At 44.2% G+C, this 22,957-nt stretch overlaps 1 protein-coding gene across 1 annotated transcript in view; it reads left to right on the plus strand.

Moving 5' to 3' along the window:
* The window catches only part of HEPHL1 (hephaestin like 1), a gene marked incomplete at both ends in the record, with an annotated part of 32,588 nt that extends 9,915 nt beyond the window's left edge, over positions 1–22,673 (plus strand). The window contains 17 exons of the mRNA XM_084260071.1: positions 680–892; positions 2,666–2,845; positions 3,833–4,087; positions 5,108–5,276; positions 5,996–6,135; positions 6,308–6,439; positions 9,107–9,318; positions 10,338–10,488; positions 11,624–11,836; positions 12,848–13,061; positions 14,496–14,635; positions 15,399–15,539; positions 18,790–18,896; positions 19,346–19,568; positions 20,315–20,454; positions 21,057–21,216; positions 22,471–22,673. Of these exons, the coding sequence (XP_084116197.1) occupies positions 680–892; positions 2,666–2,845; positions 3,833–4,087; positions 5,108–5,276; positions 5,996–6,135; positions 6,308–6,439; positions 9,107–9,318; positions 10,338–10,488; positions 11,624–11,836; positions 12,848–13,061; positions 14,496–14,635; positions 15,399–15,539; positions 18,790–18,896; positions 19,346–19,568; positions 20,315–20,454; positions 21,057–21,216; positions 22,471–22,673 (2,993 nt within the window). The remainder of the gene's footprint in view (positions 1–679; positions 893–2,665; positions 2,846–3,832; positions 4,088–5,107; positions 5,277–5,995; positions 6,136–6,307; positions 6,440–9,106; positions 9,319–10,337; positions 10,489–11,623; positions 11,837–12,847; positions 13,062–14,495; positions 14,636–15,398; positions 15,540–18,789; positions 18,897–19,345; positions 19,569–20,314; positions 20,455–21,056; positions 21,217–22,470) is intronic.
* Positions 22,674–22,957: the final 284 nt, after the last annotated feature.

Genomic DNA, 22,957 nt, shown 5'->3' on the forward strand with positions numbered 1-22,957 from the left:
AGGTCTTTAGATCACCCTCTCATAAACTCATCAGTAATTGCAGCTGATGACTAAAACCAGGAACAGCCTAGTCTCTTAAAACTTTTTGCCACAAACCTTCGACGCCTGGGATAAATCCAGTACCAAAACAGGTTAGGTGGGTCTTTTTTTCCTGAATTATTTTCCTGAATTGTAAGTCACCTAAGCAACTTCCTTTCTTCCTTCTAGTTCTAGCTTGTTTGAATGGATGGAGTTATAGTAAGCGAATGTTTTCCTCTCTATAAGGTTATAACAGGCACAATTTAATTTTGAATGTCCCCAACGGTGCATGTGTATTTTTGTCAGAGGACTGTGTAGATTTGCCTACATTCATCACACTTATCATTTGCTTGTGAGAGGAAAGAAAATGTTAGCTCACAAAATGTGTGACTGATGAGAGTAAAGAGCCAAGGGAAAAAGATTAGAATTTTAATGCATTTTTAAAGCTTTGTCTACTGGTCACAAATTGATTTTCAATCTCAAAGTTTTCAAGAGTTTTTTCAGAACTTCTGAGGTTTTTTACAGTTTCTCAGCAATTCTGTGTTTGTGAGTTCTGTTACTATTTTATAAATCTGTGCTAAAATAGAAGGAATTACATGTTTATTTAAGGAAAACAGTTAAGGGGGGGCTAAAATATTCCTTTTTCCTTTTGATGTATTAGGAGCACTTTACCCAGATGGAACCGGCGGTAAAAGCAAAGAGGACGACTTTGTTGTTCCTGGTGGAAATTACACATACACATGGCCAGTAAGGAAAGATTATTCCCCAACTTTGGCAGACTCAAACTGCTTGACTTGGATTTACCATTCTCACATTGACACACCAAGAGATATTGCATCTGGTTTAATTGGGCCACTGCTGGTTTGTAAAAAAGGTACTGAGCTAGAAACACTGATGAAGCAAGCCCCTCTGCCAAGCTTGGCATCTTAACAGTCATTTTTGCTTACAGGTATAAACATGGTGGTCTAGAGTCTATCCCTACATAGCCCATAAAAAGGGGCAAGGAATAGCTGGGCCATTCCAGGAGCATCCCAGGGTAGGTATTGTAGCTCTGGGACAACCCCCTTCCTGATCCCCTTTGGCTTCATGAGAGATTTGCCTCGGCTGGTGGAGGGACTGCAGCATGCTCTGTGGCCAGCTGGTCACAGCTGAGACCAGAAATAAATGTTTCCAAACTGGGATCATTTCAGGACAAGTAAAGGACTCATGGCCCAGGAAATTAAATTAGGTCTGGGCGGGTGACTTCAGCATTAGCATTTACATATTTGAAAGCCCAATGTTCTTTGTCATTTTCCCCCCATATGGGTTATATATTTTTGCTCACAAGCTGTATATCACAACACAGCCATCTGGGGATGTGAGCTGAATTGCTGAAGTGACAGTCTGTCCCATGTATGCCACAGCCTTCTAATGTTGTGCTGAAGCTGTCAGAGACCATGTACCAGCCCTTTCCCCTCTATCAACTGAGCTGTCACCCCCTCTCCCCCATGGTACTTGTATAAGGCAGCCACCTCTTTCCAGCACCTCCCACGGTACAAAATCAGCTCTGATTTTATATACAGAACATGTAAGTGAAGCAGGTTTTATATATGAAGAAGAAAACAGACTTCAACATGGAAAGGGTAGGCCTGGCCCCCAGCTTAACTCACACAGTGAAAACGTCTCAGACTTCTGTTCTTCTGGAGAGTCTTTGAAACCTGCAGAGCTGCCTGAATACACGAAATTGAGATGATAACTGTGTGATAATACATGAAAATAGGAGACAGCACATTAAAAACAACCCTAGCTCAAAATACAAGGTTATCTGCGTGTTTGGTCTTGAATTCATGAAGGTGGACACCTGCATGATGCTACTGCTGTAGCAGTCCTCTGTCCAATGGCAGTGGGTGGCTCTTTGCAGGACTGACAGCAAGGCTCTGAGGCTCCCTCTCACAGGAGGTTTTCATTGGTTTAGAGGTAGACTGAACCATTAGATGAAGTCTAAACCTTACAATGGTTAGTGAGATTACTCAATATTGTCACTCAGGTTGTTCCTCAAATGGTCACTCCACTGAATTTAGCCTGAATAGATTATGTTTATCCTGCCTTCAACCTTTCTAAATCTAAATATCCAGTCCTAGATGATTGTCAAGACTTGTTAGTCTGTGGAGAGTGAGCTACATTTAGATGGCTGCTCTGAGGATATGGTTCACCAGTTGCTTCAAGAGAACAAAAATGTAGCCTATCACTTGTGTCTTCTTAATTCCTGGTTAAAAATTGTAAAAGTCACTGTTTTATTGCTGGATCATGACCTGGCTCCCTCTGTAGGCACACAGACACTAACTCTTAAGGGCAGAATTGGGTGCAGTGGGACAAAGATGGGGAAAATGGGGGCATAGATATTAGCAGGTACTGGTGCTTATGTTAAAGAGATCCTGAAATATCAGCTTGACTTAGAGGAGAACTGCCTTCTGGAGGCACTTGTCTGTTGAAAGGCTGTTGGAGGGGGGTCAAGATGTCTTACAAGAGTAAAATTAGGTGAGATTCATCCTGCCCTATAGATCACTGGCAAGGCACTGTGCCTCAAGTGCTCCAAAGTTAATACCACTTTTAAATTCAATCCCCTCCAAGGCTTTTTTTATCACTTTCCTTTTCGTTTGCAATTTAGGAACTGCAGATGAGACCTCAATAGAAGGGACTGGTGCTGCTAACGCTTTTGCCCTGATGTTTAGCATTGTAGATGAAAACTTCAGCTGGTACCTCGATGAGAATATAAACACCTTCTGCTTAGAACCAGACACAGTTGACAAAGAGGATGAAGGTTTCCAGACCAGCAACCGAATGCATGGTGAGCAAAGACTCTTGAACAAATTGTGACCTACAGCAGTTGCCAGGCTCTTTTCACTTCAGTATGATTTTCTGTGCCTTGTGACATCTCTCCTTTATCAGGAGATGATTCCTGATTGTTCCTTTGTCAGCAAGGAATGGCTCAGGATGTTGAAGTACTGTACTGGTAAAAGGCCTATCCCTAAACACGGCACAACACCCTGGCTTACAGAAAGGAGGTTTGGCTTTCCTGTACAGCTCTACCAGCTGTTTAGCATTTTATTTTAAGCCATTTGGTGACTGGTTGACCATCTGTGAAAAGAGAAAAGTAAGTCACAGAGCTCTCTGTGATGTATATATTGGAGGAGTCTGACATTTCTCAAAAGGCTTTGTAGGTGGTGGGCTGGCTGGCACAACCACCCCTGCCCTCCAGAGTTCCGTTAGCCAATAGCACTTCATGCTATTTTGAGAGCTGGTGAAAGAAGTTACATCCAGATCTTTCTCTGTATTTTGGTTATTCCACAGCACCTAGGAGCTAGAATATTTTGAAAAATATGAGTCTCACTCTCCTACTGTCCTGATACATTGTCAGACACGGAAGCTGAGGAAGAGAGAGCTGACTGGACTGATTTAACTGATATAATTTTCAAATCTAAATTGCTTAAGCCTGCCATATAATGGCATATTTATGACTCAAAATAAGATGAAATATATTTCAGACATGCTAAATAGATGCAGAACAAGTTAACTTTGTTATCAGGCGTTTTTGGTAATGACTTGGCCATTGCAACATCTTGGTATCACCCAAGAAATCTTTCACAGAGAATTCAGGCAATTCTGGAGCTGTAAGCTGGAGGTTCAAAATGTTACTCTTCATCAAGGAGCCTGCGAGGGTCTTATTCAGACAGTTTCTTTTCTGGGACAGGGAGGGGTCATCCTTAGAAATAGAGCCAGAGGCACTTGGCACTTGTCTTTCACCTCTCATAGAGTCTCCTACTTTTGTTTTTAGCTATTAATGGTTATATTTACGGCAATCTCCCCGGCTTGGAGATGTGTGCTGACGCTCCCATGTCCTGGCACTTGTTCGGCATGGGAAGTGAGATCGATATCCACGCCGCGTATTTCTACGGCCACACGTTCACTAACAGAGACCAGAGGGCAGATGTCGTCGGTCTGTTCCCAGCAACGTTCATCACAGCGGAGATGACTCCCGGGAACCCCGGGAGGTGGCTGATAACCTGCCAGGTTAATGAGCACTTACGAGGTACGCTGCTCTAGCCCTCCCTCATCCTTACAGAAGTTCCAGCCTCTGCTGTGCTTGGAAAAGAAAACTCAGAGGTGTTTCCAGGAAAAGCAAGATGTGACACTTTTTTGTGACTAACTGATCACCTTGGAACTATTGCACCAGAGAAACATAATGAGTATGGGTTTAGTCACTAGTAACACTTACACAGGTTGGGCCAAATCTTCAGCTAGTACAAATGTCTTAGCTGTCTAGTTCATGTGAGGAAGGCTTGCTGGACCCAGTGCTGACACCATGCTTTCTATGTAAACCAGAAATTTTGATGAGTAATAACAGGAACCTTCATTATCACTTTTTGCTGTAGATAAGTACTTGCACATAAAGAAAAATCATGCCAGCTGAACACTTCACAGCTTTTCCCTTTACAAAAATCAGATAAAAATTGGCAGTGCTTTCAGAAGGCTTTACGTGAAGGGGTTCGATGGTGCTGTGATATTTGGGTGGTGCAAGAGGCTGAAAGCCCACATTATAAACTATGTCTTATGACAGCAATGTGTAATTATCATATCAGAAACAAGTTGGGATAATTTTTGCTTTTAAGAACTTACACATTGATTTCATTGATTTGCATCTGGCTAAACAGATTTGATTCTGGCAAGCAGCAAATAACGTCAGTGTGGTAATAACTAGTCTCTATTTCAATGAAAGTCCGCGGGAGATGATGTCATATTGCACACTCTGGCCCCCAAAATCATTCTACCATCTTCACCCAGATTAAGGAATGGAGCAAATAAACCCATAACAAGATTGTTACTGATACCAGCAGGTTTCACCTGTGGCATAAAGTACCACCTTGTAAGAGAAGGGTGCTAGTATCTGGCTCAGTGTAGGCAAATGAAGTCTTTAACAATAGAAATTTACCCTAGGAATGGTTTCCAACCTGTGTAGCTCCTAGAGAGTTTTAAATGTGCATTTATATCCATGATATTGCTGACTCTTTAGCTGGCCAAGGACTTGTCTCCAGACTCTTTCTCCTCCCAGGTGGCATGGAGGCACTATATGATGTTCAGATCTGCAAAAAAAACCTGTCTTCGCCTTCACCACTCAGTCACAAGAGAAGATATTATATCGCTGCTGAAGAAGTGCTCTGGAATTATGGACCTGACGGTTATGATAAATTCACTGGGCAGGGTTTAAATGCCACTGGCAGGTAAGCTTTCTTGTCCTCTGCTGCTGTGCTTGAATTTCAGCAGTCTGAGTGAGACTTCCCCAGTGATTCACCAGGGCTAGGTACTGCCCTGTCATTAATTTTAATTGAGAGGGGCAGGGAGCATTGGATTTAAACAACTTTGTCGGCAACTTAGATTCGTAACTGCAATGCTTGGGGTTGCCTCCTGGAACCACTTATCTTGCTCCATTAAGTCCATGGAGAAAGTGAGCCCTGGTGAGGTATGCAAAGTTCAGCTGAGTTAATGACCCTACGTCAAGACTCCTCCAGCAGCAATTGGTGCATCTCAGAGGTGCCATAATGGTAGATTACACACTCACACCCACCCCCTCTCCCAATATTACTGATGAAGATGAATTATATTACAGTATCTCCCAGGAAAGCTAAGCAGGACTAGAGACACACTGTACACAGATCTTACCCTGAGGTAGTAGGGGTAAACTGACATAGATTTTTCCCTGAGTAAATTTGGGTTAGACACTTGTAAGTCTAATGCACAAAGAATGCCTATTTATTAACTAATTTATAACTGTAATTCAGACCAGTAATAATCTCCCTTCACCTGCTAGAAAAGTGTATATAAGCTACTAACTGGGGGGGGGTGGGGGGGTGGGTGTTGACATTTCTCCTGTGGCTGGAGAAATGATGGGTTCTGCCTGACCCTCCAGTTATTTACCCAGTCCCATTTGTTAATTCCACAGTGAATCTGCAATATATTTCACACAAGGGACCGACAGAATAGGAGGGCAATACTGGAAAGTTTGCTATGTGGAGTATACTGATGCAACGTTCAGTAAGAAGAAGATGCGGTCAGAGAACATGAAGCACCTGGGGATACTTGGTACAGTGAATATTTCCCTCTCCTGTCATTAGGTCATGTTTGAACGCAGATCCACTTGTATCCAGAGCAGAACTGTGTGCATGCAGTTGCCAGTCAGCCCTCTCTTGTTTAGATGGAAATATATTAGAGACAGTTCTTCTAATACATTCCCTCCCTCACTCTCTTTTTTCAGGCCCTGTTATAAAAGCTGAAGTGGGAGATACAGTGCTAGTTACTTTTGCCAACAAAGCCAAAAGGAGCTACAGCATTATGGCCCACGGTGTGAGCTTCAGCAAGTTCTCAGAAGGTGCTCCCTACTTAGATGGTAAGTTTTGGCTGCACTGCTGTACCATCACCTCTGGAATACCTGAGTCTGAAGAATTTCTGTGGCTCTGCAGGTTTGCCCTTTTTGTGGATGCCAAGGCACAGAAGGGATGGTTTGATTATTTTCTATCTCCCCTACGTGTCACAACCTATGGGACTCCCCAGTCTGCCACTATGATGGTTCTTCCCCTTGGACATGTGCCAGGCAAAGCGTCTAAAACTTGCTGAGGCCCATGTTGAGCAAAAGTCACAAGAACAATCCAATTTATATTAGTTCTAATCTAGCATCACTCAACTGCAGTCAGCAGATCACCTTTGGACGTGCTCCAGAACTATGAAACTTGGGATCTAGCATGGTGCCCCTGCCGAGTCTTTGGATATGGCTATCCATATTCTCTGGATTGCTTCATCCTTGATTCTCTAATCCAGGTTGGGCATTGCCCTTGCTTCACTGTCAGGATAGTCAGTGTCAGAGGCAGCTTTTATCTGATTGACCCGGCATGTGAAGCAGTGCTAATCCTTATTAATCCTCATAAATATGTAAAAGCTGAAATGAAGCATTTACTAAAGGCTTCCTCTCATTTTGTGTAAGGACAAGGTTTTTATCACCTAAATTTCACCATTAAATGTCACGTTTAATTGGTTGGCCCTTTCTTCAGCCAGTGACAAGAACCCTTCAGAGAGTAAGAATTCTCATTTACTTTGAACATCTTATTTGGGAGACAGTAGGTGACCCTCTCGAGATGTGTTTCTGTCTCCACCAACTATAGAACCCTATGGTTTGGGTTAGCAACTGAGTTTTAGATGGCTCAAGTGAGGTGAGCTGAATCCCATCCATCATGTCTGCAGAGATAATATCGTGGTATCTGAAAAGGTTTATGCTGCATTCACAGCAGTACAAAGAACGATAGGCTTCTTCTCTAAATTGCTTTGTTTCCACTGCAACACATCAGAAAGAAACACACAGCACATAATCCCTCTTTTGAGAACTGTGCGAAGGAATTAGGTCAACATGTGAAACTCATAACACCATGCAATGAAATCAATACAAAAGGCCTGGCTTTATTAAATTCTGTTGTCTCCAGTTGCTGACCTTGCATCACAAGAAATTTGCCATCAGGCCCCAGTGCATCACAAAGCACCTGGCTCGAGTTCAGCCTTGACTTATCTGCACACATCCTAACGCCACTCATGCCTGATGCAGTTCCCTGATGGATGTGCAGCTTCCTTCTGCTCACAATCCTGTCATGTTTTCATTTAATGCCCCCCAGTAATACCACCCATCAGCATTTCATGCTTTGGCATGGAGCAAAATCAAACTCAATCCTACAATCCAGCAATAGTGTGTGCTGCACATCTCTGGGTCTTTGGAGAGGAATCTGACTCCAGACTCATTTCTGCCCCTTCTTCCCTTGTAATCATTGTGCCTTGGGTTTCCATCCTATTCATCTACATGTGTGTATACATGTAGAGGCCCTAAAGGGGCTGTGGATTGACACTGAAGGTAAATGTTTTTTCAAAGGCATTGTCTGAGTGGAATTCATTCATGTGAAAATACTGTACATAAATATACCTACAGACATTTATGCATTTGTTCAGCTGTGCTCTCAGGAGTACTGAGCTCTCCCATGTTCCACTTGACACTTGCGCCATCTCAGAGAGTTTTAGCTCCAAATAAATGTTGCCCTTGTTGAGCACTGTTGCAGGAGGAATCCAGTAGTGTCAGATAACTGTTGAAGCAGCACTCTGTATTGTGTTTTGTGGCAAATAGGATGTGTTCATATGTAATACTGCTATTTTCACTTGTGTCTAAGTTTCTAAGAGGATTCTCATAGAGTATTAGAGAGGAGTATCAGACTGGTGCAGTTTGCTGCTGCCAGACTTCCCTGACTGTGCAGAGAAAATCCAGCCACTGGATGCCTGAGTGTTAAACAACATTTCTGATTTGGCAAAGACCAGAAAGTTTACTTAACACCTCTTTTCTACAGGGGGTGCAGGGCTGACCCCTTTTCACAACATTAAAGTCCCTTTTCTAAGTCCTGTCTGAGTGGCTGCCAACACTTTTTTACAGTGGCTAAATGACACAAGTGGCATCACATCCACCCAGTGCACAGCAGCAGCAGACAATGGCCCAAATCCTTCACAAGTAGTTTCCAAAAAAGTAATAGCAGCCGCCCTCCGGAGACTCTGTCACAGGTTCCTGTATATTGCTACAAAATCAAAAGGAAACGATTACCAGGATCAGATTTGTTTTGAATTTCTAAAGAGCCAGCGCTGCAGCTCTGCTCGCTGAGGTAATGGCTTGTTGGTGCTTAATGAGAAGCCTGAGCCTGTGTTCTTGCCGCAGATGAATCTCACTATAAGGCAGTTAAGCTACAAACATTAGAGGAAGCCATTTAAGCACAAGGATGAACTCTACATGTCTCGTCTGAATGAATCCAGATAATCCAGATAGCGTCAGAAGGTGTCTGGGTGAAGCAGCTAAACTTGTTCTGCAGTGAATGGGCTTGGTTGTCCCCATGGCATAGGACTCCGTCCCCATAGCGTAAGTGTAAGGGATGGTGCTGAAGCTGTGGCTGCAACTCCCCAGAAGTCAGCAGGTAACGCTTATATTCAAGAAGATAAAACCTTCACATAACTTCGATGCTTGTTATTTTTTTCTCTGCAGGCTATCTGAAGCCAGGAGCCCATGTTAAGCCAGGAGAAACTTTCACATATAAATGGAGAGTTCCAGAAAATGGAGGTCCAACAGAAACTGACCCCCCTTGCCTGACCTATCTGTACTACTCAGCCACTGATGCCGTCAAGGACACCAACTCCGGTCTTGTGGGTCCTTTGCTGGTCTGTCGGAAGAACACGCTGAATCACGACGGGACTCAGGTGCCCAACATGGACATCTGCCTGTCCCTAACAGCTGGGTTGTGCAGTGGGGTGGTGGTGTACCATACAGGCCAATTTGCCCAGTTCCCAGACCAGTTTTAAGAGTTTAAACAAATGTTGTTCCTCAGGGCAAAACTGACCTAAGGGGATGGTCAGGAAGATGAAGCTATCGTTCCACTGAATTCTGGCTTGTTCCTAGGTTTCCCATCTTTTCCATGCACTTGTTAGCAATGAAGGCATCCTTCCATCCTAAGTAATTGCTGTGGTTTAATCCCTGACAGCAGCTAACCACCAGGTCACTCACTCCCCCCATAGCGGGATGAGGCAGAGAATAGAAAGAGTAAAAGTGAGGGAACTCGTACATTGAGGTCAGGACAGTTTAATAAGTAAAGCAAAAGCTCTGCACACAAGCAAAGCCAAACAAGGAATTCATTTCCCACTTCCCATGGGCAGGCCGGTGTTCAGCCCAGGGATCCATCACATGCAATGGTGACTTGGGAAGACAAACGCCATTGTTCCAAAGGTACCCCCCTTTCCTTCTTTTTTCCCAACTATATATGTTTTATATGATGTCATATGCAAATGGATGTCACTTTGGTCAATTGGTGTCATCTGTCCCAGCTGTGTCCCCTCCCAACTCCTTGTACACCCCCATCCTACTCACTAGTGGGGTGGGGTGAGCAACAGAAAAGACCTTGGCTCTGTGTAAACCCTGCTCAGCAGGAATGAAAACACCCCTGTGTCATCACCACTGTTTTCAGCACAAATACTGAACTCAGCCCTGTGCTAGTTATTATGAAGAAAATTAACTCTATCCCAGCCAAAACCAGTGAAGTTGCTAATGGTCACTTTATTTATCCTACTGGCTGATGGGAGAGCACCAGTTATTGTTTCTAGAAGGACTTAGTAAGAAGGCAGCTTTAATTTTGAGAGGAAAGAAAGCTTTGTTAAACATTTTTTACTTGGTTAATTCTGCACAGACTTTGTTTTTAATGTCTTGGGTTCCCTCTTGGCTACAGAAAGGAATAGACAGAGAATTTTACCTCCTCTTTTCAATCTTCGATGAGAATGACAGCTGGTATCTAAACAAGAATATTGAAGTATTTACTGGAGACCCTTCAAAAGTAGATGAAAATGATGCAGATTTCAAGGAATCCAACAAAATGCATGGTATGAAATATTTAATAGATGTTAATGAAACCTTTTCTTCAGTAACATTAGGAAGATGAGTCAGCAGATTCTGTTGTTCACAGCTGACAGCAGTGCACTGGAGTGCATATAGAAACCTCAGTCACAAGAGCAATGAATGCATCCACCTACCAAGAACACCTGGAGAAAGGGAATGGAGTGTAGCTTTTAGATACAACACTCAGGTCTATAGAAAGTTGTACTTGCAGAGTCAGGCACCAACTGCAGAAAATTCCGATGTTCACGGTGATTTAAGTTTCAGTACTGGCCTTGACTCAGACAATGAAGGTTCACCTGCTCTGCTTAGCCAGCTCCCACTTGGGCAGTGACCACCTCCAGCAGAGGAGAGACAAAGGCTAGGGGAACAGTCAATAATATTTTAAAACATCACTTCTGGATGCAAGTATCTTCAGCATGGACTGCCTCCAAGTTGTTCCTGACTTGACAGACATGAGCAAATCTCATAACCTCTCTTTAGTTTTCTCAAGAGAATTGAGAACATGTATTGCTAGAGAATCCTGGGGCTTTCTGGACCCATCTATTTTATTCTTCTGTTGTGAGATGGTGTCTCATAATAAAGTTTTGTTCTGCCATAATATCTTTCCCCCAGTGATCACAGAGAGCATTGGAGTTAGGGTGTTTTGCCTCGTAACACTCTTGTGAAAGATAGAGATACATTTTTAAGTAAAAGTGGAAATCAAAGGTCAAAATCACATAAAAAGTCTCCATCAGAACTGAGCTCAGACTCTTTGTGGCCTACTCCATGGTCTTAATGAGCTGATTATACATTCTCCAGGCTGAAAAGACATACCTAATTTATACACTTAACTGGTGTCTGTGAGGCACCCTGAAAAGCTCAGAGGAGAAGTGCTCTGTCACTGCTAAGGGCTATGTCAAGGTTTCATAGGTTGAAAACAAAAAAGGTAGCAGCTCAGGGTTCACAGGAATAGCACATAGGCATTAATTTGGCATCATCCAGTGTTAGTTTTGCTTCACAAAATGCTCCTGTAACTAAGGCTGTGACTTGCTGAGTTGCGAGTCTGGCCGGGGAGGTGGCAGGAGGGTCTGTGATGAGTTTCCACCGACCTGCTGCCAACTGTCCTCTTTCCTTCTCCAGCTGTCAACGGCTACTTGTTTGGCAACCTGCCAGGCCTGACCATGTGCAAGGACGACAAGGTCTCCTGGCACCTCATCGGGCTGGGCAGTCACTACGACATGCACGGGGTTCATTTTCAAGGAAACACCGTCGACTTGAGAGGGACAACGAGGGATGGGCTGGCCTTGTTTCCTCATCTGTCAGGGACAGCACTGATGCAGCCAGACCGTGTGGGTACGTTCCTGAGCTTATCTTGGTGGTGTGGCACATGCAGAAACCAAGCAGCCAGAATAACAGTTGGTAAGATGCTCTGCTCTGCGCAGGAGAGCCTGAAGGTGTGGGGAGCACAGGCACCTGCTGCAGCCGATGGTCCAGGCTGGGCTACTTTCCTTGCAAGGCTCTGTAAATCAAATGCCTCAGCACCAAAGAGCTGAGGGTTCGATGGCAGAGCAGCCAGCGGACAGCTAACAAGTTGCTTGTGGAATTTCTATCATTCTCTAAATAGCTAATACAATAAATAGCAAAGACAATATTCACCGCTGTGCAGATGGTCAGCATCAGAGTATTCTAGGATTTTAAAAATGTTTAGTCTTTAGGATTTCTTCAGAAGAATATACATAAAAATATTTTTAATTCTCCTGTATAATACAGTGATACCTTCTTCAAACTCGAAAACACACCAGATAAGCTTCATGCCAAAGAACGTAATGTCACTTTTCTTTACACTGGTGCTTCTAACTCAGCTTCTAACTCAGAAGTAATTTATGGAGGTTTTTGAGTGAAGATGGAGCAGGCTGATTTACCTGATGGAGCAAAAGTTACTTGCTGACTTAAGGATCTCCATCTGTGTCTGCATTCACATTTGGCTTTTAGCTGAAGAAACTGTTGTAATATAGGAGATACAGGTCACACCTCTGCAGGGTCTTGGGTGCATATTTACTCCTGTGTGTGAATATCAGCTGAAAACCCATCTTCTTACATCTTGGGACTATAGAGTATGTAGTGACTAAAGGAGATGATTGGCGTGTATCCATTTCATCAAGTAGTTTCTCCATCAGTCCCCTTGATTTTTCAAAGCCAGTGGGCTCTCAGTGATATAAGCATTCCCTTGCTTGGCTTCTTACACATCATGGATGAGGTTTGTTTCAGGGCAGATCAGAGATGTACAAGGCACGGGACCTAAATTGCCAAGCTGCTTTTAAAAGTTTTTAAAATTGCCTAACTGTCATGTGCTTTCCTTTCCAGGAACATTCAAAGTGGTTTGCAGGACTTTTGATCACTTTGTTGGTGGGATGAAACATCTGTATGAGGTCAGCAGCTGCCGTAATAACACCCGAGCCCAGCAGCAGCGAGGAGCCATGAGGCTTTACTACATCGCTGCGGAGGAGGTGGAGTGGGACTATGCCTCAAATAAGAGCTCAGCACCGAACATTTACAACATCAGCAGCTTTGAGGAAAGGTACCCAAAGAAAAAACACTTGTGGGCATGGAATGCACTCATAGTGGAAGGGGAACTTTGAAACATCCTCTCATGAAGCTTTTTAGAAGTCATTTTAGAAGCATCCGCTTCATGCTTTTTAGAAGTCACTATTTGCCAAACAAAATAAGAGAAAATAAATTCATAAAGTGATGATGTCTTAGAGGTGTTCATGGGGAGCATTTTTAAATGGTTTAGTCTCAGAGACTCTTTTAATGCTGTTGAGCCCAAGAAGGCTTCCAAGTCCCTAAATCCATGCATGTGTTCCAGCCCTGGCTCAGCCCTCCAGCGATGCCCCCTAAACCCCTGCCCTCCCTTCCTCACTCTCCCCAGTCTTCCCATCCCAGTGCTCTGGTTTTCATAGAGAAGAAACCCAGGTTCCTGGCCAGATGTGAGCCCCTGCAAGCAGTGCAGATGTATTAGGGACGTTGGGAGGCTGCTTCACTGCAGTGTGGCAGCTACAGTCAGAACACAGAAACAGCCATAGGCGAGCCACCCACACTCTGCACCCCATACTAAGGAATAAAAAGCCTGGGCAGGAGGTATGCATTCCAGGTCATACCATGTAGGGGTGTCTCTGAGACCAGTCTGATGGAAACAAAAAGCAACAAGGAGCATATTTAAAAAACAGACCTTAGGGAAGTGTCAGGGGAACAGTGCCCGGTAAAGAGGAGTGATACAGTAGGGTCGGTAGAAAATATACCCCAAGGGTCAGAGGTGATGAAGCGTGTTTAGACATTAGCTGCAGCATTGCCAAGGACTGCTGTTGCACACACAGCTTGTTACTCCAGTGTTCCTGGGGCGGTTTTTGCTTTTGTTTAGTATGTTGTGAGCCAACCTGGCAGGGCACCTTGAAGAGGAGCTGCCTGGAGGCAGAGCAGCTCCCAGAGGATTGAGCGCTCTCCTCCACAGCTGGTGGCGACTGTCCTCTGCTGGAGACAGACCAGAGGAGCAGACCCGATGAAAAAACATCCTCTGCCAGGGCTAGGGGGGAAAATACATTCCCCACCTTACCTTCATGCTGGGGAAGGATCCAGCCCTGCCCTGTACACATCAGCAGAGCAGAGGGAGAAGCAGCTCCCTCTTACCTCGGGTGATGGCATTTGCTTTTGCAAGGTTTGGCTTCAGTTATTCACAGAATCACAGAATCGTAGCGGTTGGATGGGACCTCCAGAGATCAACCCCCTGGAGGTCCCATCCAACCCCCCTGCCAAAGCAGGCTCCCTAGTTCATATTGCACAGGTAGGTGTCCAGACAGGTCTTGAATATCTCCAGAGAAGGAGACTCCACAACCCCCTGGCAGCCTGTCCCAGTGCTCTGTCACCCTCACTGTGAAAAAGTTCTTCTGCCTTTACATATCTAACCTTTAAATATGTAAGGTTTAGTGCTTTTAATCTTTTCCCTTTTATTTCACAGCTATGGGCATGTTTTCCTGAGCCAAGCAGAAGATCTGATCGGTTCAAAATACAAGAAGGTGGTTTACAGGGAGTACACAAATGGCAACTTCACGCAGCGCAGAGTGAGGACAGAGGAGGAGGAACACTTGGAAATCTTGGGCAAGTGGCTCCCACAGCTCACAGACCGAGCCTGACAAGAGAGAGGATTCCTTTCCAAAACCTATGAGGTTTTCAGGCTTTGTTAATGTGGAAAATGAGGCACACCAATGCCTATTGCAGTGATTGTACACCCAATCTGCATAACTGCTGAGTGTAAAGATGCTTTCCAAATTAGAGAATTCATTCTCAAAGATGAATAAGGAATTTCCAAAGGAGTAGTAGCAGGAAGGATGCCAAAATTGCAATTCCAGGATTTGCCTTAAATTCAGAACATATCAGGGGAGACCCTCATAGGCAGATTAAGTCAATATTAAGGGCTGGATTTGGACCTGAAATTGGGAAAGACAAAATTTTGCACATGTCATAAAATGACCATCAAGTTTTTATGGGGTTAATATAGTTCTTTTTTTTGCAGTGCAGAAGTAAAAATATAGTTTAAATTAAAAAAAAAAAAAGCTGTTGCCAGCTTAACAAATAAAATTTTGAAATATATGAAACCATCCTGAAGAGTTTTCCTTAAAACCAAGCTGTCTAAAGACATGTCTCCAGAGTGAACAATTCTTCTCACTGATGGAAAAGAATTATCTTATATATATGGAGCTTTCCATCAGCTAAGATAAGAAACTCACTTTGATGGCTTTGCTGAAAGAACAGCCGGAGGGGTTTGAGCAAGACCTTGGCTCCTCTCCTGGGTCAAGCTATTGAAAGTTTGTTTAATTCTGAAAAGCAGCATTAATCATGGACATCTTCTGTTTTAATTTAGGGCCATTACTCCATGCAGAGGTTGGAGACTCTGTGCTGATCGTATTTAAGAACAAAGCCAGCAGGCCTTATTCGATAAGTGCACATGGTATCGAAGAAGTGGGTTGTGAAGAACAACCTGAGACACCAATTACCCTCCCTGGTAAGGATCTTTTGGGTTTTTTTCTTCTTTATTCTCTTTTTTTTTTCTTTGTTCTACAAAGACTATACATAAAAGCACTTCAACACATGAACTCTACCCCCTCTTCCAAGCTCACGCATCCCTGTGTGCTCTTCCAGGCATAATATGTCCAACGTTTATTCAGATACAATTCTGTGTTGTTATACATGTAGGTTCTTGATCAAGTGAGCATGTCTGGGCAGAGAATGAGCCTTTGTTTCTAGCAGGGGTAGAAACAGAAATGTAGTATCGCTGGACAACCTCCAAAAAAAGCAGAAGCAGGCCCACAATCATGGCAAGGGATGTGTACGCCAGTGCTGCTTTTGTTCCCAACTGACACTCTAACAATGTCTCAAAACCAGAAACTCACAGTTAGAGGTGCAGTTGGCAATGTTAACTGCCTCTCTTCATCTACACAGAGCTGGCATTTGTGTTCAGAGCTGAATTGTGACATGCAGAACGCTACTGTCATGTAATTTGAAAGTCTTTGAAGATGTGTACCAACCATGTCTCAGTTTCTGGTGAGGAAAATAGTGGAAAATAATTCTCACAGGACTGGCATTTTTTATATAGAATGAAACCTATTAATTTTTTTGTACTGCAGTTTCTGAGTGTCATGTTCTGCTAAGAAGCCAAACTCACACACAGGCACCATAGTCAATACAAAATTTCTTTCACAGTATTTTCAAGCTTCAGTGTGAAACTAAATGAAAAGAAATTCTGATGCACTAACCCTTTGTGGAAACTGAAATTATTTCCTATAGACAGCTGTACTGATACAGTACAACCCCACCAAATTCATGGTCAAATGGGAGTCAGCATCTACCTTGCTGGAGTTTGATGTATCAACACCTGTGATTAATATGTGGAGAAGAAAAAAAAATGAGCTGATTTATATGGTTCCCTTGTTTTGTTATTTGCTCCATGAGCTGTCAATGTCGACAGTTGAGGTGTAACGCTGGGAGCACTACTGCCACATCTGCTGTGTCCACATGGGAGCAGGCTTGGGTTGATTTAGATGAGGGAGAGAGATCTGCATTAGACAGGAAGCCAAAGGAAAGTACTCTTCAGCTAGACCTAAGGACAGGGTTTTCCTTAGGAGTTTGGAAGTAGCATTTAACATGGAAAACATGCCCCTCAAAACAAGAATAATGCCTGGCAGATTCAGTCCCCACCACCATCATCTCGAAATCCTAGTTGTCTTCCTAGGCCAGGCTAGAGTGCTCACCCCAGGTTTCCCAGAGCCCATCTAGTTCTATTAAATCCTGAATCAGACATCACTCAGATTTATTTCATGCTAAATTGTGCTTCTGAGAGCACTGTCAGCTCCTAAAGAGACTGTGGGTGGCATGACAAAGAGCGCAGATCTGTAGCAGTCTCAGACTGCTCAGACAAAACAGCTCTCAGCTGCCACATCTTTGTCCTCTCCCTGACCATTCCCCATTCATCCAGCTTCAAAAAAGGGAGAAAACATACATTTTCCTCTTGTTTATCAGTCTTTTCAGGGGTTATGCTTCATTTACACTTCAAAGATAAGTCTTTGATGCTGTAAGTGTCTCAGATTTTAAGTAGAGAGGAGATTTTTCCCTCTACAGCCTCCAAACATCCTGAAGTGAGGAGTAAAAAGCAAGGAAGTGTTGAAGGACCATATCCAGGCTCTCTTTTCACATTCCACTCTCTAAAATGGGGTGATGACATGTAGCTTAGATACAGGTGGATGACAAACCCTTCCCTGATGTATGTCCCTATGGCATGAATGCTTCTGAGACCGAGGGGTTTCTTGTTCATGTTTTCTGTCCTACTTGTGTAGTGTTGTGTCTTGAAAGACTTTCTGATCTCTGCTGAAGTGTATAAACCATAAACCCATACTGTAATGAACAGAAGGTGCTTGTCCTGTAAGATTAAACCATATTGCCACATATACATGAGACTCATCACATATTTGAGTGTCACCATTATTTTTTTTTTTAGTTATTGCCATACAATAAAACCCACTACTGCAAGATCCATCAAAAGGGTGTAGTGGCTCAGTGACACAAAACTAGGCTCAGTCACTTCACTTTTTACTTGCAAAGAGAGTGGTCAGGCACTGGAACAGGCTCCCCAGGGAAAGGGTCACAGCACTGAGCTGGCCTGAGTTCAAAAAGCATCTGGACAACTCAGTCCCATCTTCTGACCTGGCTGGGCCTGTGTGGAGCCAGGAGTTGGACTTGATGATTCTTAGGAGTCCCTTCCAACTCAGGATATTTTATAATTCTATGAGAACTCTCCTTTGTCTGAATGCTCACAGCTGTTTACCATGACCAAGAGTTCTGTTCTGTCCTTGTTTTCCCCTGAGTTGTAACAACCCCAGTTGTTCTTGGCTTTGGTCACCCTGGAAGACTTTTGTGCCAGACTGCCGGGTTCAACATTTTTCTGCCACATAAAAGGGCAAGGTGTTGACCATATCTTCTACCCTTCCCTGCAGTACCAGCAAAAGAACAAAGGAAGACACAATACTGGCAGTTCATCTGAACATAGGTGTGCTTGTGTTCAATGTAAAGAACTAATCCTCACCCAAACACATAATTTCTCCATCAGATTATTTTTTTTTAATCAAATCAGAGGTTGGGGAATTTGTTCAGGTAGGACATGGCAGAGGTGATAGCTTTTGTGGAGGAACATGGGTTCTCCAGTAACTGTTAAGGAGAGGGGGCTTAGCTGGAAGAGGGAAGGACTCCCTTGTTGGTCACAATCAACAGGTTGGTGCATACTCAGCTCGCCTCTCCTGACCCAGAGATAATACACTGATGCAACAGCATCTGCAAAATCCCACAGGCAACTGCCATTTCTCTGTGCACTTTTCAACTGAGAAAGTCCAGGAAATATTTTCTGGAGCTTGGCTCTTGACACCTTCAATTGACTTCAAGTATTGGCATCCAAGATCATTGATCTACTCAAGTTGTGCCCACAGAGGAAGATGGAAAGTCCTATCTCCAAAGTCCCTGCTTGTGGATGCCACCATTCATTGCAGACCTCCTTTCCTCAGGGAAATCTGCCTCCATTTATGCCACTGGAACCTCTCTGACTTCCTGGAAGGCAGAATCATGCCCATGTCCCATTGCTGCATGCTTACACAGATAGTTTTACTACAGGTCATTTTTTGATGAGGAGGGTAGCAGATCTCAGCTACGTACTCTTCAAAGCCTCTAATACCCAGCTGCTCTTGCTAAAATCATTCTCTCTGTTTCAGGGGAAATAAACACATACAGGTGGAACGTCCCAGAACGGTCTGGCCCTGGTAAAACAGATCCAAACTGTATCACTTGGGTTTATTATTCCACCGTGAATTTTGTCAAGGTAACCACGAATCGGTCATGAAATGTTACGTTGCTCTGAGTGAAGTGCTGTGCCTTGCATGATGCTGCTGACAGGATCCTGCTTCTCATTTGTATGAGGACCACAGGCTAGAGGCACGATTTACAGAGCTAGATGCTTTGTCATCTTTGAGAACAGTTGCACATGCCTGGGTAACTTAATCTGCTGAAATCCCCAGGGAGGCACCATGGTAATGTGATTCCCTCCCTGAAGAACAGTTGAAGGGATTTTGGGTGAAGGCAAAACATTGCTCCTGTCCATTAACACAGGGACATGGAGGGAAAGATATCTCTAATCAGAAAGAGTCACGATTTCTTCTCATGTGATAGGAAAATGGAATTTAATCTCTATTTAATCTGTAGCTAATATCTATTTATTTCATAACTGAATGAAGTAGAAAATTTGTAATGCATATATTTATTTCATTTCAGGACACATACAGCGGTCTGATTGGGCCTCTCGTAGTTTGCAGGAAAGGAGTTCTAGATGAAAGAGGCCTGAGGAAAGACATTGATCGTGAATTTACCCTTCTGTTCATGGTCTTCGATGAAAACGAATCTTGGTATTTGAAAGAAAATATTAAAACATACCTTCATAAGAACCCTGATGATTTTAATTCCACCAAGAACTTTGAAGACGGCAACTGCATGCACGGTATGTAGGACTCGGTGGCAGCAGGCCAAGAGGACACAGGTTCATTTTTCACAGCTGTTTTCAGGAGGCATTGGGCATAGCCTGCAAACACCCAGCCACGTGACAGCTTCACAGGCTGCAACGCTGGAAACACAAAAATTTCATGAGGCACAGCCAAGATACTGTTCTAACAAGATAGTTTAATCTTATACTCATGGGAAGAGGCCGCCCTGCCAGGTTCCCCTGGTGATTTGGGAGCTGCATTCCTTGTGGACTTTTTTAGTAGGGGTATAAGGTTGGCATTTTAAAATTGTGGCTGTAGTAGCAGCCAGCACAGGGGCCAGGCACAACAGGCTGGATGGGGGCTGAAATAGCCCTGGCAAAGCAAGTGTCTCTTTCTACAGCTGGTACCCATTTTAGGCAACAACTCGATTCCCTCTTTTTCCATGCAGCTTCTCAGCATAAATCATCTTCGTTCAGGAGCTTGTTCCCAACTAGTAGAAAACTCACCCGATGCTTTTCAAGGTAGAAAACTGGTTGTTGCTGGACAGTTAGATGGTTTGGAAACTGAAACAAAAACATGACACTCTCCCTGCAATGACAGTGTCACTATGGAGAATCCTTGCCCAGGCTACACATGACAGTCCCCTCTTTGCCTGGGCACTGCTTCCCCCTGGACAGAGAGCCCAAAAGGTACCTGAAGTGGAGGTTATCATCATCTGTACCATGGCCAGTCATTAATCAGTCCTATTTTGTCATTCTTCCAGCAATCAATGGGAAGATTTATAACAGTCTCCTGGGTCTAACGATGAACGAAGGTGATAGGACGAACTGGTATTTGATAGGAATGGGCAATGAAGTGGATATACATACAGTTCACTTCCATGCACAGACCTTCATATTTAAGGTTGGTAAAACTAATCCAAGTAAAACCTTTATAGTGGGATAGGAAATTGCTACAAAAATGTCTGGGTTGTAGCCTGGTTTTGCAGTTTGGGCATGGAGCCCTGCGCTGATGCTGAGGTCGGTGGGAGTTTTGCTTGTGAAGGAAATACAAAATGAATGAGATCCCTGCAAAGATTGTGCCACTCTGAACCTGTTATGAAACATAATAAATATCACTAAGAGAGGACATGATTAGCTGGGTAAAAATACATTTTTACCCATGGGTGTAAGGGAAGCTAAGGGGGAGGAAATGAGAGTTATGCCTGCTTACAGTATGACAGCTTGGCAGTGGCAGGACTACCTGAAAAATCTGTCCTTCAAAGAAATGCCGTGCTCAACCAGCACTTGAAGTCCTCAGGAGGGGTGTCCTGCTGCTAATTAATTAAGTGATTAAATGAGAGGTGTCCACAGACCTCAGTTGCTCTGGTTAAGACATACTAGAGGCATATTACAAGAAGTATTCAACTGGTCTTGAGGAGCTGAAAGTCTAACTGTAATATTGCTGTGCCAGTGGGGGGGTCTTGGGGGCAAGACTCTTACGATGCTGGTTTTGCTTTGCCACAGACAGATAAGGACCACAGAGGAGATGTGTATGACCTTTTCCCTGGGACTTTCCAGACAGTTGAACTTGTAGCGGAAAACCCTGGAACGTGGCTTCTGCACTGCCACGTAGCTGATCACATCCATGCTGGCATGGAGACGACTTACACCATCAATAAATCAGGTGCAGTATCAGAAACATGTCCCAGGGCTCAGAGGTGGTGTTGCAGCAGGTCAGGGGGTCAAGGCAGGGAGAAAAAGAGGAGAGCTAACATCAACGCTGTGCACCAATGGGAAGCACCTGTACATTAATGCCATGGCCTGTTAGCATCATTTAGGGACAGGACAAACATCCCTAATGACATGGTGGGGACAGTAATCTTTGCTGCTCTCTGCAACTTTAAAACAGTTGGTACTTTTGAAGAGCCCCTCTAAGAGAGCAGCAGCCTGCAGACCGCTGTCCGTCTGCATGTGGTGCACCAAGGAACTGCAAAGCTGTTTTTCTGCCTTGCTGCCATGTGGTGTGTGAGAGGGTCTGCAGACCTGTGCTGGGTCCTCCCTGCAATCAGTGCTGGCTCACGAGGCTGTCAGAGCTCCTTCCTGCATAGACAGGGACCAGCTGAGATAGTTACAGGACGTACCAGAGAAACGATTGGTTCATCCTGTGCAAGAATAGGTGGTCCTTTGGCTAAGAAAGGTTGGCAGACATTTTGGGTGGTGCTGGTCCCTTCCACCATCTCTGAGTAAAGCCAGAAGTGCTTCATGATCTTCTCCACAAAACATAATTTAACTAAACATCTAGATCCAGCTTCTGCTGCCTGGGTCCCGGCTGTGCTTGCTACACTTGTAGCAGACGCACCATGTGTGTGTAACCCTGTAGCAGCAGGATGATAAATACAATGCCAAACAGCCAAATAACTTCCTCCTTGGGCAGTAACCCACCTATTTGTTCAGGCTGTGAAACTTCAAATGAGCAATCAAATGCAGAGCTGAATGATAGAGTCATGGAAGGCTTTGGGTTGGAAGGGACCTCAAAGATCGTCTAATTCCACTCTGCCATGGGCAGGGACACCCTCCACTAGCCCAGGTTGCCCAAAGCTCCATCCAACCTGGCCACAGAGCTGCCCAGAGCATTAGCTGTGCTGATCTAATTGTGATTTCTGTTCAGGGCAACAAGGTAGAAGAAACTGAATAAAATCAAGGCTACTTGTCCAGAAGACAAAAGAGTGTTCATTAAGGTTTTCATCTTAACTATGTTTTTTCTCTCTCTCCTGTCAGAGTGGAAAGGTCCTTCGGAAGGAGGACTTGCAACTGGAGTAAACAATATGACTACTGAAAAAAATGGGACTGCTGCAAAGGGTGAGGATTTCTTAAAATGCCATTTAAGATTCTTCAGATTAACACATAGATTTCTCACGGACTACTTCTCTTTTAACAGATTATGACAGCAAAGGGGGTGCTTTTTTTGGCAAGACTTTGAGTCCTGAAGAGGCCAGCCTGTTACTCACAGCCCTGTTTTTCATTGGACTTGCTCTGCTGGCAACAGCATTAACCACCTTCTGCCTCGTCACCCGCCAAGGAAGCAGGATCCGCTACATGGCTCTGCCTGACAAAAGTTCACTTCTAACAGACCCCCTGTAAACCCCTGCTTTCAGCATGATCCACAGAGCCCCACTAGATTCCCCGACATGCTGCTAATAAAACCAGAGCAAGATGCACACTGACGCTCCTACCCCGTAGCCAGCGCTCACAAGAGTGAACACGAGCATTCAGCTCTGAGCCACGTATCACCCATCACTGTCCCCACTCCTCCGGAGCCCAGCTGAGCTTTGCTTGAGATCAGATTTGGCAGAGCAGCCTCTTGGCATCCACACTGGCTGCAAAGGATTATCCACGGCAGCGAGGGGCGGGCAACACGGCATCCA

Source organism: Gallinula chloropus (assembly GCF_964237585.1).
Source record: "Gallinula chloropus genome assembly, chromosome: 1".
Lineage (NCBI taxonomy): Eukaryota > Metazoa > Chordata > Aves > Gruiformes > Rallidae > Gallinula > Gallinula chloropus.